Source organism: Spermophilus citellus (genome assembly GCF_964194105.1).
Source record: "Spermophilus citellus genome assembly, chromosome: 7".
NCBI lineage: Eukaryota > Metazoa > Chordata > Mammalia > Rodentia > Sciuridae > Spermophilus > Spermophilus citellus.
This window is the reverse complement of record NC_138188.1, coordinates 128191006-128210832: the sequence shown is the minus strand read 5'-3', so window position 1 is coordinate 128210832 and position 19827 is coordinate 128191006. Positions and strand designations below refer to the sequence as shown.

Sequence of the window (19827 nt, the reverse complement as noted above, 5' to 3'; positions counted from 1 at the left end):
GTTTATGATTTCTATGGGTTTATGTTGGTGTGGAGAAGGAGAAAGAGGAAGATGGGGAGCGGGAAATTTAAATACTGAATTATTTCAGGAAATTAGTGATAATGATCATGTTAAATACGTCAGCATTCATTTTGGTAACTCTACTTTAAAGCAAAGTGTATCAATAGTATGCTTCTTCATCCATTGCAAAAATTCACATGTTATCCTCCCTAATATGACTGCATGTCTTTACATATAGTTAAAAAAATCCACCAAATACCTATATTTGGATTTTGTCCTAGAGAAAAATAAAAAATTTATTTTTTCTTTTTTTTTCCCTGGATTAGTGGTTTATTCTGTGAGCACTGGCCATTGGCTAAGTGTTATTTCACAAAGTCAACTTGATTCTAAGTTGAGTAAAAACTGACTCAGAAAAAAAAGAATAATAATAATAAGAAATCTTGGAATTCATCTCTGGGATTTATAGATCAAATCCAACTATAAGTAAACATTTGACATTTGTGTTTAGAAGTTTATGGAAACATAAGTAAACATATTAGTGAGGAATATATGTGATGTTTTGCAATGGCCTGGGTAGCGTATAATTGACATAGCTTAACTTTTAAATAGATTTACTAAAATGAATGTTGACATATTTGACATGATCATTAACCACCTCTTAACAAAGGATCCTGATTGCTACACTGCATTTGCTTATGTGATCTTTATCAATCATTAAAGAGCAGCTTCACCAGCAACACACACTAGAAAACTGAAAAAAGGGTGAATTGTGTGGCTTACATCTCAGAATATATTCTGACATATAAGAGATTTAACATAAAGTTCTTTCCTTAAATGAATACAGCTTTATTGCTAGCTGTTTTACTAGGCTCACAGAGCTAACATAGTTTTTTTCCAATATCCACAGGAACATATTTAACAAACGAAGCTAAAGGAGCTGAAGATGCACCAGATGCTGACACAGCCATTATCAATGCTGAAGGCAGCCAAGTCAATGCCGAAGAGAAAAAAGAGTATTTCATTTAAAATTCAGGCCACGATTCTGAGTTTTACTTACCAGGCTGGCTGCTGAAGAAAACTGGCTATCATCTTTCAGAAATCATTACTACCATCTTCTGCTATTTTTATTAACTTCCATACTGTACTGCTATCAGTAGCCAGTGCATACCAACAATCAGCTGTCGAAAGCATCATTCTTTAATTACTGTACCATCCATAATGCAGGACATTTCTTACTGCCTAAATTTCACGCCATTGCTCTTTTAACATACAGTGCTTGAATATACAGCCTTAACAATGTTAATTATCTCCTTGAATCATGATATTGAGTTGTTTTTATACATTGAAAAAAATGTATGCAGAGCCCCTCCCCATTTCTTTTTTTTCTTTAAGTCATAGACTTTATTGGTTTCACACTGGACAGCTTTCACAAGTAACAAGATTAGGTAAAGACCTAATGTGCTTAAGTTTAATTGAAGATTAGAGGTTTACAAACAATGTTTTCTACCTGTCTATCTTCAAAGACAACATGTTTTTGAAACATATGCCCTAGAAAACACAAACTGAGAACAAACACTGTAGCATAGTTTCTGGAATGTTTGAGATTATACTAGAAATGCTGTATCAATTTGCTATTTTAAAAATGTAGTATTTGATACAGGAGTCATGTATATGGATTGCAATCATGACATCTTACATAATTACATAGATTCTACCATTAGGTTATGGTAGCTTCATTTACCCATAAATTGTTCCAAACATTTAACTGCTTTGAGAATCACAAAGATTTCATTCATTTCTCAATTTGATTCTATAATTTATTTGCTCCATAAGGACTCACCTGCCTAAACAAAATTGAAGTATCCTTAGGGCACAATTTTGAGACATTTTAGTATCTGTATATAGTGCATATAATAAATCCAATTAAACATTATTTGATACATATTTAACTTTTTTGGCTGTAGGTAATTCAGTCATAAGTAAGCATTTTCTAACGTCCATTATATCCCTTTAGATATTACTTAAACCAATATTATAAGTAGATAACATGTATTAGTATTTTTGTCTGTATGTCCTAGCACTGTTCAATGACAAAATTTTCTAGTTCTTGTTAATTTTTATTTGTTATACAATGGAAGCACAATGTTATAAGGAAAGGTAATTTTAAGCTAACAACCAGTGCACAGCCTCAGGTTTTAAATTACAACCACAGTTGAATAATAACCTAAAAATAAACTCTTAGTTTGCTAAAAATTTAAAATTTTAATTTAGCAGTTCTAGAGCTGCTTACCTATGTTGGTTTGCCAAAAAGAAGTGTTTAAGATATGTTTTCTGTATAAATGAACTAATTCTTTATATTAAATTCCTGTCTATGCATTTTGTGAGGTACAAACTTATGAAACAGTGAGTGATGGGGAATTTCTGCCATGCTTTCAACTCCAAGGTGAAAGTCTCTTTCTCTGGATTATTTTGAAAATTTGATGTATTTAACCATTATGAAATGCTGTTTTCTTAAATATAATGCAGAGTCAATCTAAAGTCATTATTTCTTCTAGTAAAATAAAATATTGCTAGAATAGTTCTCATTAAATTTATTATATGCTAAAGAATAAAAATCCAGTTAGATAAAAAAATATTTTCCCATTTCCAAGCATTGCACCTTTAAGAAGAAAACAATATGACGATATGGTAGCTACACTCGTGATGTCTGACAGCATGATGGCCTAGGGTTTTATGATAATATCTTGGAATTTATTTTTGAGGAATGAGAATGGTTGAGTACAACATCATGTATTAATATTGAATGAAAGACAAGGGTGCTGTATCGTAGATTATTTATCAAAAAAGTATAAAATCTTTTAAGGACAATGTTAGAATTTTATTTTTTTTCTTTTGATTGTTGAAGCATTTATCTTGTTGATTTCTTAAAAAAGACAAAGGACAATGTCAGTCAAGCAGCACTTTTTCAAAATATACAGAACATAAATAATATGATGTGGTTGAGTGTTATAATAAATCATATACAGTATGACATTTTAAGGAAATAAGTCTGCATTGATGTGATTGCATGCTTGTTTTTACAGTTCACTCCATACCATCTGTGGAAAAATGCAATAATATGTTAATATAGTATGGTAGTTTGAGAGAATCAGGTAGGTGCTACTAGACACATTGAAACTAGAATAGGTTTATAAACTGTTCATACCTTTCAATGCATAATCTTTAGAAAGACTCCACAAAACAAAATTCATCCTGTTAGTACAAAATGGAAAGGTTCTTACTGCAGAAGTAAGTTGTATAAACTGCATCATCAATTACTATTTAAAGCCTAATTTCAGGATGCACTTACAAAATTGCTACTCTTCATTGAGGCTGTATTCACATCCCTTTCATTTCATCTATATTCTACTTGGCTCCAACTGCTAAATTGTTGCCTAAATAACTCAATCATTATTTATAGCACTATAAAATTAGAAATCCAAAATTGGTTGCATTTCAGATTTTTGACTCCTTTAACCCTTTAGAGTAATATATAATCACATTGGAGCTCTTGAAAACTAACTAGTATATTGATATTTGTAGCTCTAATTAAATGTTTTCCAGTTAAATAGAGTTCAATTTGAACTAAATATAATTTTCTGTGACTGGAAAAAGAATTAGCAATGGAGTTATATTTTCTTATCTTTAAAAATTATTTACTTTTCACTAAAAAGGAATGAATTATAAAAATTCTTCTCATTGTCATTCCAACAAGTCAGAAAAATGATGAGATTTCTAAATGGGACCATGTCTACTGCAAATTCTGATGTGCATACTTGTATGCGCAAGCATCCACTTTCTGTCTCTACCAAGTGAGCACAGTGGCTAGGGGACTCAATGAAAGGCTTGTGCACACACATACACACACACACACAAACACACACACACACACCTAGAAGCATATGGAGCATTATTCTTTACCAAAAGTAGCTACTCTCTGCCAGTGTACTGTTTACAGTGTAAATTAATTGTCCTCCATCAGAAAAAAAAATACAACAAAAAAAATCTTAACAGCATTCTTCTTTTCCTCTTTTCCATTTTTGAGTGTCTTAGGTAGAATGATGATCATACATAATTAAGAAAAAAGGAAGTCCATGAGTGCAAGAATAAATACAGAGAGCATGAGCAGAGAGCTAATGATAGTGATCATGTGTGTGTTTGTGTGTGTGTCTGTGTGTGTGTGTGCATGTGTGTGAGTGTGTGTGAGAGAGGAAGAAAGATAGAAGGCAAAGAGAGAGAGAGAAAGATTTCAACTTGTTTTCTTTTACCAGAAAATCCAAGAAGCAGTTTAAGGAACCTGATATGGAGTTTAATCTAGACTGGATGATCTCATATTGATTCAAGATGTTTAATATTTCATTGAAACTCCACAATTAAAATAACAAATAGAGAAAAAAAACTAACTTTCCTAATTATGACAAAGAAGCTAACACCTCATTTATTTTTATTTCTTGTAAAAAATATAAATATCTCAAATAAAAGGACAGGCTCACTTGTAATTATGTACTCATGATTGTAACACCATTGAGATTTCATATAGGCACATGTACAGCAGCTGTTTGACAGTGATGGCTCTTCCATGTAACATAGCAGTTATCGTGTAATTTAGTGCCACTTATTGCAAAGTGTTACCAAGGGAACATTGAAAATGCTTTTCCTTTTTTCTTTGGATATAAGGATAATTTAAGGGATGACAAATATTAAATTTCATGTTAAGTTTTTTAATTGTGGAGAAAATGCAAAACCTCTTGTCTGACTGAAACTTTCCCATGAAACTTCTGTTTAGAGCCTTCTAAAAGTGCCCAATATTATTTCCTTTTGCAAATGGTAATCTGTGATGAATATACAAACAAAATAAAAATTTAACCAAGAGTCACAGTTAAAATAAATGAAACACCTAATGAGAATTACTAATGAGTAATGCTTTTTGTTAAGTGGCACAAAGTACACACTAAAAACTATGCAAAATATAGGTAACTACAGTTTATGTACATGTAAGTATCTTGTACTTGCTGTGTATGGATGTTGGAAACCCATGTAATTATAATATGCATTTTGAATACTGGGAAAGAGGAAATCTTAGTGTAGATAATATAATTTGTTTTGAAATATTGAAATATACACTGGCAATATTGAAATATACTCAGTGCAATATCTGCAATTCTATTGCTGAATACTTAATGCAAAGGGATTTTTAAAAATTCTTAAACAAGATTCAAGAGTTTGCTAATCTTCACCTCTCACATACTAAAACATTAATCAAAACCACAAGTAACTCAACAAGATAAATTGTTCTTACTTAAAAATCAACATAACACTACAAAACTATTATTTGGTGTAGATATTAGCATTACTGAAGATTAATAATAACCTGAGTTTTAAACTTTGATTTATATCTAGTTAAAATTGAAATTCCTAAACTTTCTTTGAAGTGTTTGTATTTTAATAGATTGTAGTGCTTTTATTAAGAGAAAAAAATTTATTCAAAGAATATAGGGTACAATTAATAGTTAAAGTCACTATATCTTAATGGCAATTTTATCTCTTTTCTTTTCTGATTCTATTTAGTTCCTTTTCTCTCCCTATTCCACCCCAAACATTCCCTTTGCACTTATACCCTTCCAAAGGCAATGGATTGAAAGAAGCAAGATAATAAAGAGAGTCAATGGGACAACATACAAGAATGGGTTCTAAAATCATCAGCATTTTATGTATTGAGATTATTAATATTGAATGCAATAGTTGTTGGATATAGTTGGTAATTATTCTGCCATGCATACTTACAATAATCCTTCTACCTCTCACTTTTAACATGGGCTATGATACTTCAGTATAAATAGAGGAAATGATTATTTACAGGATATCCCAGGAAGCATTATTTTGGGACTTTCATAACAGTGTACTCCCTACCCCCTGGGAAATCTCAAAAGCCAATTTCTTGTAGTGTATTCTATGGTGTATGGATCTGCGTTTGTTTTTCTTCTCTATCATTAACTTTTCCTGTAGGCAAAATATGATAACTTGATAAGTATAGTTCTTCTCATGCCTATTTAATATTTAACTGTAATGTAATTGTGATTTTTAAAAATAATTTAAATGGCAACACTTTGCAATCCAACCTGATATTTCATTTAATTTTTAAAATGTAACAATTTCTTATAAACCAATGCTATTCTAAGTGAAAATCATGCACATGATTTTTTTTTCTGAGAAGGTTTATCTGTATAAGACAAAACTAAGTATTTTAAAACTGCCTTCTATTAACAAATAATCCCAAGTAATGCAAAGTATTGCCACAAATGCCCTCTTTATTTTGCCTGCATAGGCACAATATGAATTTTTTAATGATGTAATTTAATTATCATAATGAAAATGCCATTTTGTAATCATATTTTCCTCTAAGGGAAAAAAAGAACACATACAGTTCTCAAAGTCTGATGGTGAATCCATAAAATATGCTTAAAATTAAAATCGGATGTTTCTATGTTATATGGTTATGTTACAAATAGTTTTTGGTCCAATCTTTACCATCTTTTTCATATAAATATATTTCTTGTACATATATATATATATATATATATATATACATATATATATATATACATACACACAAATATACATACATATAGACACACACACACACACACACACACACACACACACACACATATACATATGTACAAGAAATGAGTATTGGAGAGAATGGGCCCAAATGTGAAAAAGATGTAAAGAAAAAAACCCACTATTTTCCCCTCTGAAATATACTGTATATTTCAAAAGAAGTAACGTTAAAACATATTTGAAGATTGCAGGGGCAAAAGACAAACCTCAGCACTTAAGCACTTTTCCCACATCCAGGGTCAAAGCAGCAGTGATTCCTACATGAACTTTGAAGTGCAGTATGAAATGCAACATTACACTTATACACAGTACTGTCAAACCTCAAATGCTTTCTTTGTTTAGATGTTTTTTTCTTGTACATGATATTAGTAAACACTTTTCTCTTTATATTTGCTGGTAGTGAAAGTCATACGCAATAAAATATTGATGGTTGAAAGCAATGGTCACTAATTGGTTTAAAAAAACTATAAAATGTAAACAGAATTGTTATATCTTTCTCCTTTTTGCTTTTCACTGTGTTTCTGATGTGTTGAATGAATCTCATGAAAGGAAAGAAAAATAATCTAGAAATTTTTCAAAGCTGGTTAATATTAATCCTTATAAATGTATAAAATTTTAATCTTTTTACAAATTTATTTAACTGTACCTGCTGTACTTATTGTAGATTCAGTGATGCAGTTAAGTAGTAGTAACCCAAGGATTTATGAGTTTTGGATTGCTGATCTATTTTCTTCATATTCAGTTCACATCAATGTTTGTGAATTGGTTGTTTAGCTTTTCATTCAACCAAAAAATATTCCCTCAAGAAAGCTCCATTTTTATCATAAATATTTCAACATAACCAACCTTGGTACAAGTCTGCCATGTTAAAAAGAATTTAAAGACTTATCTCTGAAAATGATACCCAGAAATGCAGGTGTTCCCAGTAATGTAGCTTCAAAAATAAAATGTTCTATTTATATGACATGAAATTCATAACTTTTGGAAGGGTATATTTATGACAGCATAAACAATAAATTCTGTGCTGTAAAGAACACCCACCAAAATTAATCATATTGCACAGAAAATCAACACAATTATTGAATCTACTTTTGTCATTAACATTTTCAAAAAACAAAATGCATATTGTAATATTAGGTACATGACACTTGCATGTTGATATGCCTATATACTTACAAAGTATTCAATGTGTACTTAGTGGCACTTAAAATATGTCATGTACAACTCTTATAAAACATTCTTACAAGGTTCCCATTTGCACTTCATCTTTCAGTAAAGTCTTGTCAGAAAAAATATTTGTCAGATAAATATGGAAAAATAAAATTTGAATTTTAGTTATCTGTTGGACATTACTGAATTGTCTATTCATTTAGTACATGTTTTAGACTTGAAAACAGACATTGAAAGATGGAACTTTCTTTTTTCCAGTGACAACTTATAAAAGATGCTATGAAACGTGTATCTTATGCCAAACACATTGTTTTGAATACTTCTTTCCACTGCATACATTATCCATCCTTTTTTAGGTTTCCTCAAAGATGCCCATTTTTTCTTGTACTTTTCTAAAGGGACATTATAAAAATTAAACATGGTAAAATAAATGTTTTCTTATTTGTACAACATTCATTCGTTACTCCTTGAAATATATGAACCTTGTAATATGCTGATTAAGGGTTAAAAAAGTGTTGCTGACTTAGGGAAATTTGCTTGAGATTGCCAAAATTTCAAAATTCTGAAAAAGGTAATTTTACATTCACTTTATGTGTGTTTACTAATGTTGACTAGGAACAGAAGCAAAAATATCTAAACCTATTTTCTTTTAATTTTCACACTCTAACCAATATTATATATTTCAACTACCTAAGATAATGCAATTAATAATATATCCATCCTAAGCTTATGCCAATAAGAATTTGAGATAAGCTTTTAAATTTATGGAGGATTTTCTTTGTGTCTTTGGAAGTTCACTTACCATAAGGTATTTTATAATCTACTTTAAATAACAGATTTTGTTATACAGGGTAAGCCAAAGGCTGTACAAGATTAGTGTCATTGGGTCTGATATTTGTGTTGGACCATGAAATATTCCATTAAAATTTGTCTGTAAATACAAGACAAAATTTTGTATCTGGTTTATTTTATTAATAACCTTATTCTATTTTCAATTCATATTTTTCCCAGCAAAAAGAAGCCATGCAACATAGATTAGGAAATTTGACACTGTATCAAAGATCAAATTCAGCATATCTGAAAGAAAATTATGACATTTAATGTAAAACATTCATGAACCCATTACCTACCTCCCTACCACCATACCTCCTTTCTTTTTTCCTTCCTTCTTTCCTTCCTTCCATCCATCCTTCTGAAACCCATCATGCCTGCCGGACTGTAACTCTTCAGCCAAAAAAACTTATGTCTTCCTGAATTGAACCAAGTCTCTGTTTTTGTAAGGTTAATGTTTTTGTTTTGGGTTTTTCTTTTCCTTTTTTCTTTTTTTTTTCTGGTGAAAATTTTCAATGGCATTTTTAAATCAAGGAAGCTCACCAGAAATTCCTCTTAGAGTTTTCAAAAGAGCTTTTGTAATTCTAAGTGTTCTAATTATTAATTGCATAATGATTTGGATACAAGAGAGGAACTTCATTTTATGGCAGTTCTGGGATATTGCTCATATATAACATTATGTGTCTTTAGACTAAAACTTCCAGGAAATGTACAATTTAAAAAAAAAATTCAAAACAGATTTTATTTGTCCTGTGATATTTAAGAATACTTTTTTTTTTGCTTAGTATTTAGAAACCTAGACACAGAAACATACAGAGAAGAGATTTCACAATTGCGTTTCAAATACCATTTATTGCAACTTTAGGTTGGATTCTATTTAACTAAAATGTATGTATTAAACATCTATAGGTCAAATCAGTAATGAGTCCAATTCATGAACTAGACAAATATTCTGAATATGGCATTTTGTGCCCAGACCTTTGAAACCTATTAGTATAATTAAATTATCCTCCAGATGCCCTTGCTCTGAATCTTTGGCATTCCTAAACTAGAAGAAGAGCAGAAAAATCCAGTAATAAAAATTTATACTGATGAGTTCAGTCTTAAATTTAAAATAACTGAAAAAAACAGATTAATGATGTCTCTTTCATTGTTCAATTATGTCTGTTTCATTGTATAAAAATACCAATTAAATTGGTATTTTTCTATGTTGATTTCTTATGTTAATTTAAAAAATGAATCTGATTGATAAGTAAATGCTTTATTGTGTTATGAAAATCATGATTTTTAGTCATGTTCTCAAGAGTTGCCATGACATTGATTAAAGTCAGTCTGTTATTGAAAACTCTAAAGCATGTCCTAAACATACTACCATAATTTTAATTAATTTTGTCTTTTCCAATTTAAATCATAACACAGGTCCAGGGAATGTGTAATAAGAATACTCATGAAATATTTAAGAAATACATTGTCACATACATTGTAGTTTAGTATATAATAACAATGTAGCCCAGACCTTGTTAAATTAATGAAATATTGCTAAGAACAACACAATCCCTTGGAATACTACAAATATTTGTTCAAAAATTGAAAACATACTTAATCAATGAAAACATCCTTAACTAGTAAAATAGATATGTCAGAAATACATATCTTTTTACTCCTAAAATAAGAGAATATAAAAAATTGATTTTTTTCAGTTTCTTGAGGAATAAAAAGGGAATTAAAAACTTTCCTTAAGTAAGATTGGTCTATTTGGCAGTTATACCAAAGAATGGAAACTTTCCCTAATATCCTTCCACAAGGGATCAGAGAACTTTTATGAAATGTGATTGTCAGGGATCCCACAAATTTTAATGTCTTCCTAATAGTAGGCTTTGGTGATAAAAGGACCTGAATTTTTAACCACATACCCTAACAATTACATATTTTCTCATTTCATAAAGTAGCACATTAATGCTGGATTTGTTTCCACAAAGATATGAACATGTTAACTTTGCATCTTCTATGATAGATTACTCCTTCCCCTGCTTCAGGCTATCCTGTGTCTAAGCCCTGAATAATAGACATGTTGCCTAATGTAGGCCTGAAGAAGACATTTGCATTTTAAATTATGTTTTGGTTATTACTGCTAATCTAATGTAGTTATTAAAAAAAAGTGGATGAACATACAGGGTGTATATAGAGATCTAGGGAAGATGTTAAGTCTCACTATGAACTTCAAGCTGAGAATCTTCTCTTTATCCTTTTACCAAATATTGTGTCCCCCAACTCTGGATACATTTGCATTCATGTGGGTCCTTCATGTAGCCAACCACTATCTGTAATCTTGATGCTAAGGTACTGGAGTAACCCTAACGTGTGATTCTCTACTTCTCCCAAATAACTTCTGCTTTTCCAGAGACATAGAAGAAATATCGTATCTCACAAAAGGAAATTTAAGACCAAAGTCACAAGGCTATTTAGTGGAGGCATCAAATTTACAATACAAATCACTGATGAACTACATTGCTTCTTTATTGTGTAATTTTGTGCCATTGGCAACACACAGTCAGTTTCTTCTTCCCTCATTCTTGTTTGTGGAGTGTTACTAGCAGTGTTCAACTGTCAGAGACATAATTGATCTCTATGACAGGCATTTGAGAGTGAACATTTATTTGCAAGATTCTGAGCTTCTCTTAGTGTCCTCTCAAATGAGTGATTAAAATACAGTTGCAATGTCAATTCTATCTAAAGAGGTTGCTGACAGTGAGCAAGAACCAACCATAGATTTATTCATTTTTAATGGAAATGAGTAGAAGAGAAAGAGACAGTTTGGGAACATGACAATTTATTGAGGTGAACACTGAATGACTTTCTAGTAAAGGAGGCTTTGGATACTCCAGGAGAGCATCAGGATGTTAGGGAGCACATGTGTATGATATGTACATTTTCCTAATCTATGGTACAGACATATCTGCATTTCTGGAAGCAAAGCCCCCAAAATGTCACTGGAAATTATCTTGTAACAAACTCTCCCAGGTGGTCAAAGGCCAACATTATAAGCAAGCTTCAGAAATACTCACATTTTACAAATTTATAAAAAAGAATCACATATTGTCAAATGCATAAATAGATATGAGTTTAAATCCCAATTTTTATAGCAAGGGAGTCTATTTATAATCTCAAGAAATCCTGGTTATTAAATGACTTGGAATGACTTGTTAGTTGAGGCTATCAGGGCTGACTTCATGGTAAGCAACCAGTGGAGCTGCATAGGATGTTGAACTCTGAATGGGACCCTGCACATGGGGTCTGATGCTCACCAGTGGTCATCTTGAAGTTCTTAATAATTCCATCTATGAATTTGTGTTTTGTAAAAGTGTGTGATGGGAAAGTAAGTGTGTGCTGGAACATGTGCTGGAAGCTTTGGATTTGTGTCTCTTTCTCTCATCACCTCTTTGCTGCCCAGGGCTCATTCTCAGCTGCCTTTTCCATTCATACCCAGAAGACACATCAATCCAGGAGCTTTTACACAAGTATGAGGAGTTTGGTGTCAAAATATGCTTTTCCTTGGTGTGGAATCCCAGGGAGGAGCTTTGACATCTGCAAAAAGCCTTTCTTTACTCAGTTTCTGACTAAACCCAGAATACAAAATATTCCAACATTAAAATGCAAATAAAACACACTATGACAAGTTGAAAGAAACACCATGTAAGCAAAAAAGAAATTTTTCCCACTGATTTTTTTGTTGTTGTTGTTATTTAGTTGTAGATAGACATAATACCTTTATTTTGTTTATTTAGTTTTATGTGGTGCTGGAGATTGAACCCAGTGCCTCATACCACTGGTAGGCAAGCGCTCTACCACTGAGCCACAATCCCAGTCCACTTCCTACTGATTTTTCTTTCTGGTTTTTTTTTTTTTTTTTTTTTTTTTTTGGTACTGGGGATTTAACTTAAGGGCACTTGACCACTGAACCATGTAACCAGCCCTATTTTGTATTTTATTTAGAGACAGGATCTCACTGAGATGCTTATAGCACCTCGCCTTTGCTGAGGCTGTCTGTGAACTCACAACCCTCCTGCCTTAACTTCCTGAGCTGCTAGGATTACAGTCATACACCACCTGGTCTGGCTGATGTTTTAATCCAGGGTTTTATATTTTCATTTTGCAATAAGTTCACAAATTATTTATCTGATACTGCTTACGAATTTATTAATGTAGCAACAATGTATTTTTTTCAAAGTATCTTCAGAATAACATTTGAAAATCTTCAGATTCCTTGATTCAGTGTATGTGGAGTAGAATATATAATTATATTTTTTCTTTTTTTCAGTTAAACATTTTGCAAAGTTTTTCTTTTTTTTGGGAGAAATGCACACATCATGTTACTGGTTTAATATACTAAGGTTAAAGTTACATTTCTCAATGTTCTTAACTCTGTAAACAATAAACCAACTACATAAGAGAAAGATGGTACATTCATTCAAAAACAAATAATCCAAACCTACACATAAAATAATTATCCCAGTACTATGAGATTCAGGGAAGGAACTCTGGTAATCATTTCAGACCGATTATTCCTTGAGAAAATCAGGTTAATGCATTATACTGTGTGGCAGAGTAGAGCCATCAAGATAGCATAACCTGAGGCTGGGGATGTGGCTCAAGCGATGCTCAGCACCACATACAAACAAAGATGTTGTGTCCACCGAGAACTAAAAAATAAATATTAAAAATTCTCTCTCTCTCTCTCTCTTAAAAGAAAAAAGATAGCCTAACCTGAATAATAATAAATTTTGGAAAATAGTAAGTGAAGAGTAACAAGTAACAATTTACTTCCTGTTTATGACTGAAGTTAAGAATCACATGTAACTTTATTCTGATTTCTAAACAGAGGTCTTGTGTTCTTATGAGATCCCAATGATGAGTAACTAAAATCACTATCATTGATCTTGTAAAAATATAAATAGGATTTCAATTATTCCCACCATTAAAGAACTTCAATAATTCTCACTATTTTCAGATAGCTGTACACACATGAGTCCTTCCAAGTTAATCCTGCCTTCTAATGCAATTTTGTCACGTTAGTCTCTATACTTCTATTCTATCACCCAGTTTTCTAAAGATTTTGCATTCTGTGAATATCTCACAGTTCATCACCCCTCTCATATATTCAATAAGAATTATTATTCATTAGAAGATAGCAGGTCAGTCTTATGAGCTGGTGATACAATAGTAAATAATGAAGACACTGTCCCTTCTTTTATAGGATATATACTATAAGGAGAGAAACAGAAAAACAAAATTAATTTACAGTTTCCAATTTCATTAAAAGTGATGAGCAGAAATAAAATACTACATAGGGTAAAAATAGAAAGCCTCACCCCATGGACATAGCTTGGTCTTTCATAGCTTGGAAACACAGAGGAAGCAGCAAATGGTAGGAACTGAGACAGGCTTATAGTTTTGGAAAAACAGAAAGAATGCCAGAGCAGAAGTATTTTGTCTTTTGTCCATATTTGTATTCATCACAGGTGTAAATTCTTGCGCAATCAGCATTAATTCATTACCAACTCCAAACAACGTTCTGTATAATGGGAAATGGGTAAAAATATTTTTAAAAACTGAAGATGTGGTCTCTCCACAACACCAGAAATTATCCTGAATTTTTAAAGTGTTATTTACCTGAGTGAGAAAGAAAAAGGTTGGGGAGGCAACCTAGGGATCAGCAACATTTGGAAGTTGCTAGTTCAGTTTAGCTAAAAAGAAGCAGAAGTCTCCTGGGCTTCCCCACTTGGCAGACCTAATGTCTAGTACTAATAATAGGAGGCTGATGCTCAGTGTACATCAATTAAAACATCCAGTGGGTACTAAAGTCATTCTGAGTCCTCTCACAGAATCCTGTGCTAGGAGTGGAGAAGGGGCCTGACTGATAGGTCCAGAAGGAGGTGAAGAGGCTCAGAAAAGTAGTGTCTGTCTGTTCAAAATACCTGAGACTGAACAGTTTATAAAAACAGAAATGTACCACTTATGGCTCTGAACAATGTGATGCTCAAGTCAAGGCACCAGCAGGTTCACTGTCTGGGTTCACCTTCTTCACACATGACACATTTTTACTGCCTTCTCACAAAACAGAAGGAGACAAATGAGCTTCCTCTGCCCTCTAATCTGATTCCATGATTTCTTCACTTTGCCCCAAAGGCTCAGTTCTCAATATTATGATATTGGGGAGTAGGTTCCAACATTTGAATCTGAGGGGGGGGGGTACACAAACCTTCAGACCCTGTCAAGTGAGAATAACCCAGTGTCTCCACCTGTCTGCTTTCTATTGTCTAGAAGCCAGAGGAAAGGAAGCTGGAACACACAGCAGAGGCTCTCTTAGAACAAAGAGGGTGTTTACCACCACCAAGCACACTATATTTGTGGCTCTTATGAGCCATTTGAAGAAGGAATACCTTGATAGAAACAACTAGGCATACTAATGATGCAAATAGTTTGTATCCCCAAAACTCAAGTGCTGTATACCTAGGAGATGTGAATCCATCTCCACATTATAGGAAAAATATTAACTGTAAATAAATTATCAACTGTCCAATGCTTGAGGTAGAATATTATAAATATTTAAATTGGGGTTTTATTTTATTTCATTATTTTGTATACTCCAAATATTCACATATGTTAAACTGGATTTGCATAATTTAAAAAGTTCCCACATCTCTATATATTACTCAGAGAACAAATTATATTGAGCAATTAATACATTCCACAAATTATGTAGCTATGAAGATGACAAAAATCTAATGCTTGGAGAATCAAGTAGCAGAACAGGCACCTTTTAACCAAATCATAATACACTATTATTTTACACATATACTACAATAAAAGTTTAAATAAAATGTTATGGTATAATAATAAAAAAGCTAACTATAATTAAGAAAAGACAGTGAAATAAGAGAAGGTTTTTTAGAATAAATGAGTAAACAATAAAAAGAAGATGGTAAAAATGCTTTCCAAGCTTATGGTGTTATACTGGCTAACAGAAGCTCCTGTGTGTTTTATTAACTGATGAAGTTGAGTGTTGTTGTATAATATTTTTTTTCAGTATTTAAAGTAAATAAAACTGGTGAAGGAAATTGCATTTTTTTTTCCTGGAAAGAAAAATATTCCATAGGACATTTTTAAGTGTTTATTTCTCAAGTTGAGAAACTTTAGTTATTATTAACAAAGTCAAACCCTGACATCCAATTTTGGAATGAGGACATTGTAGCTGCTGTACAAATGGGAAAAGCATTGTTCCCTCCTACTAATCTTTGGGTTTTTTGGGGTTTTTTTTTTCCAGATGTTAGGGAGTCAACAGATATATTTAAATACAACAATGATATTTTTTAAAAAACAAAAATTTATAGCAATAAATAGGAAAAATCAGAAAAGGAAGATATTCATTCATTAGCTTGCTTAATACACATTTGTAGACCACCAACCTTTGAATAAATTTAGTAATAGCAACTGAGTATGCCATGTGAACAAGATTCAATTTCTCCTTTCAGGATGCTAGTGAAAGAGAATGTAAACAAGCATTTCCAGTTTGTAGTTTTCAGTACTAAATGTCGTTTGGGGTTAAGTTCAGTGTGAAATGGGTATTTAGCATCATCTTAAAAAATTAAGAAAGAATGAGGGGGAGAGTGATAAGTAGACAAAGATTAAGAGAAGGAGTGGAAATTTCCCTGGTATGGTGAATGGTAGGAAGAGGGAGAACAGCACAGGTACATTTGGCAGCATATATAAAGGCAGAGTTTAAGGATCATAAAAGAAATATAAAGATTTAGGAAAATACCATTCAATTAGAGAATACAGATTACAAGAGGGTAGAGTGGTGAATTCAGAAAAGTAAGCAATGCCCAGATCATTATCTTCTAATCCCTATTAAGAATTTTGTGCTTTAGGGCTAGGTAATATAGCTCTGTGGTAGGATATTTGGCAAGTATACTTTAGGTCCTGGGTTAAACTCCCAGTACCTAAAAAAGAAATAATTTTTTTTTAAATTTTGTTCTTAGAGAAGCCATTGAACTATTTCAAGAGTTAAAAAAACAACAAAAAACAATAACAACAAACAACAACAACAACAAAAAAACCCACCAAGAACCCTTAGTAATATTATTTTCTCCTCAATGACACGGTTTCCCACATCCGCTCAGGGATTCCACCCTTTAAGAATTAAGAGTATTAGAGTTGTCCAAATGCCCTGTCAGTTTCACATATGAGCATATGCACAGGTAGGAAACAACATGAATGCAAGCACTCCAAGCATAGCTAGAGATGTGTCCCATCCTTCCTCTAGCCTCATTTACCTGCTTGTCATAAAGATAATTACCTTTACAAGATTAGTCCATATGCTTACATAATTTATATTTGTTCAGGTCCATCCTCCCCTTTGTCAAAATCCAAAATCCTCCTTAGAGGAACTTCTGTCACCTTTGCTCAAGTGTGACAGTACTTTCATTTATCCTCAACATATTCCTCTGTTCTTTGTTGAAACAATTGAAAATTTCCTAAAAAGCTAGAGCATTTATTTACATGCAATACACTGCATTTGAATAGAAGGATATAGAGATTCCCCCACACCTGCCTCGGCAGGGCCCAGACACATAGCAGGCCTAGTCCACCCCTTTCCCAGAGGGGCACACACCATGAGAGCCTAGCCTTTGACACAGGACTGCCCCTTCCGATCAGCAGACTATTGCAGGAGATCTAGCCCAGTGGCCCAGATCCACCCATACCAGCCCACACGGGATTCAGGGTCTCAGTAGGCCTGGTTCACCCCTCCCCTGGAGGGGCAGAAACCACCAGAGCCTCTGGTGCAGAACCACCCCTTCAAACCAGCAGGCTACCAGGAAAGATCAAGCCCAGATGCATCCACTCCAACTTACGCAGAACCCAGACCCAGAATGCAGTAGCATTCATTGAGGGACACTAGCAGGGTCTGGAAGCCCAATATCAAGGTGAGGCACAGACAATCTGCATGAGTACTACAAGAATATAATAAAGAAACTGTAATATCTCAGATTCACACTGCAAGAAATGAAAACACATAGACAACATGAAAAAACAAGGGAGGAAAATGCCCCAAACAAACCAGGACACTATAATAACAGAACCCATGGACAGTAAAGTTGATGAAATGTCAGAGAAGGAGTGCTGGCTTGGATCCCCCCTGGCCCCCGGGGCTTAGCGTCAGCCCTGGTTTCTTGTTGTGCACGTCAAAGAGGCCAGCTCACAAGGCCTTGAAGGAGCTCACAAGGCCTTGAAGGATTTGTGGTGTCTGTTTTCATATTATTCAGCCTATAATGGTCATGTGGGAACGTCCTGACCTGCTTGGGTCTGATAAGGCTCCTGGTTGAAGGCTCATTATGAGTCGACATGAACCACCTGTTTTCCCCTCCTCCTTCCTCCCGCCTACTAGTAACTTTCCATTCTATCTGAAAGAAATATATAAGTATGAGCTGAGATAATAAAGACAGACTCTCCCTGGATGAAGAACCTTGGTGTCCTGTGAAATCTTTTAACCCCGACGTCTCCCGCCGGACTCGGTCCATTTCTGCCGGACGCGGCAAAGGAGTTCAGAAAGTTCATAATTAAAATGATCTGTTAATTAAGAATGACCTAAATGAACAAATACTTGCAAAAATTGATCACTCCAACAATGAGATCAAATAAAGATACAACAAGAGAGCAAATACAGGTAGGAAAACCAAGTCACATTAAATCCTCAAAAGAGAGATAGAGACTCTGAAAAAAAAAAAACACAGAAATTATTGAAATGAAGGATACAATAAATCAAATAAAAAACTCAAAATAAATCATAACCAACAGACTAGATCACCTGGAAGAAAAAAAAAAACATGAGATAATGAAGACAAAGAGTACAATCTGGAAAATAAAGTTGATCACACAGTGAAGAAAGTTAGAAACAAGGAGATCCAACATGGCTGAGGGCGGAGAGGCAGCGCTTTCAATACCCCCTCAGTGATGGGGTCAGAAAGACTCATAGATACGCTTAGATACTACCTGCGGAGAATCTCCTAGCAAAATTCCACTGAAGAGATACTGGCCGGGAGTTACTAGGTTTTTTGGAAGTGACAGTTAGCCCCAGACGAGTGAATCCCCGCCACGAGACGTAGAGGTCCAGATCCACCAGCCGCTGTCCACAAGCCGTGCACGGCCTCCAGCCAGCCCACCCGCAGCCATTGTGACTGGGTGGCTAGCCTCCGAGACTCAGCTTAGCAGGAAGAGGTCTTTAGCCAAGCCTTCATGAAATAGCAAGCCGGGAGCTGAGGCCAACCAGGGACGGACCAGTCCCACCCCTCCCTTCGGACACTCCGGCAAGGAGCCTGGGGCCCGCCATAACAGAGAGGTGACATCATGGGATTTTGGCCAACCGAACTCCTTCCCAGCTGAACCCACTTTAGCAGGTGTGTGACTCCCACCCCATCCAGATACAAGCAGCCAGGAAACCTCAGGGATCTGTCCGGGGGCGTGTCTGTAGGGAAGCAGAGGGGACTCCCGACCCCCAACCCCCCATATCACCAGCAGCAACTCCCAAGGTCTTAGCCGCCAGTTTACCACAGCACTGGGGCTTAAATGGGATGCGCAGTGGGGCTGGAAGTGTAACTAGATCTTTGGGGAACTGCTTCTGGTGAACAGGACCTGGCTGGCTGGCTGACAGGAGGAAGGGGGGGAAGGGCCAGAGAAGTGAAATGGCACTGGACTGAAAAGACTGAGAGACTCCCAGGAGCCGCCTTACAGGGATTGCTATTGGCACGAAGAGGGCAGAAGCTCCACTCGGAGAGCACAGCTCCACCTACTGGAAGAGAAGAAAATGGATCTCTAAGACTTCATTTTTTTTTCTTTCTTCTTCTCTCTCTGTTCCTTTCTCCCCTTTTCCTTCTTTTTTTCTTTCCCATTTCAAGTTTTATTGTTCTTTTCATTCTCCTCTAATCTATCTCTCTCTCCCTCTTTCTTTTTAAGATGCACCTTCCTTCCCCTACCCCCCAACTCTCATCCCAAGCATTACGTGTAATTGTTTAAATGAAAATAGGTGAATGTTTCGAGGCTGTCTATAGGGCTCCTAAATACCTAGCTACTACCAACACCCTGATCCAATCGCCTGTTAGTATCCCCCTT

At 34.2% G+C, this 19827-nt stretch overlaps 1 protein-coding gene across 4 annotated transcripts in view; it reads left to right on the top strand.

Annotated features, from left to right (window-relative positions):
- Nucleotides 1-8682, top strand: part of CADM2 (cell adhesion molecule 2) — a 1032141-nt gene extending 1023459 nt beyond the window's left edge. For all 4 annotated transcript variants that reach the window (XM_081301404.1, XM_081301402.1, XM_081301403.1 and 1 more), the window contains one exon: nt 908-8682. In XM_081301404.1, the coding sequence (XP_081157530.1) occupies nt 908-1026 (119 nt within the window). In that variant the 3' untranslated portion in view covers nt 1027-8682. The remainder of the gene's footprint in view (nt 1-907) is intronic.
- The last annotated feature ends 11145 nt before the right edge of the window (nt 8683-19827 follow it).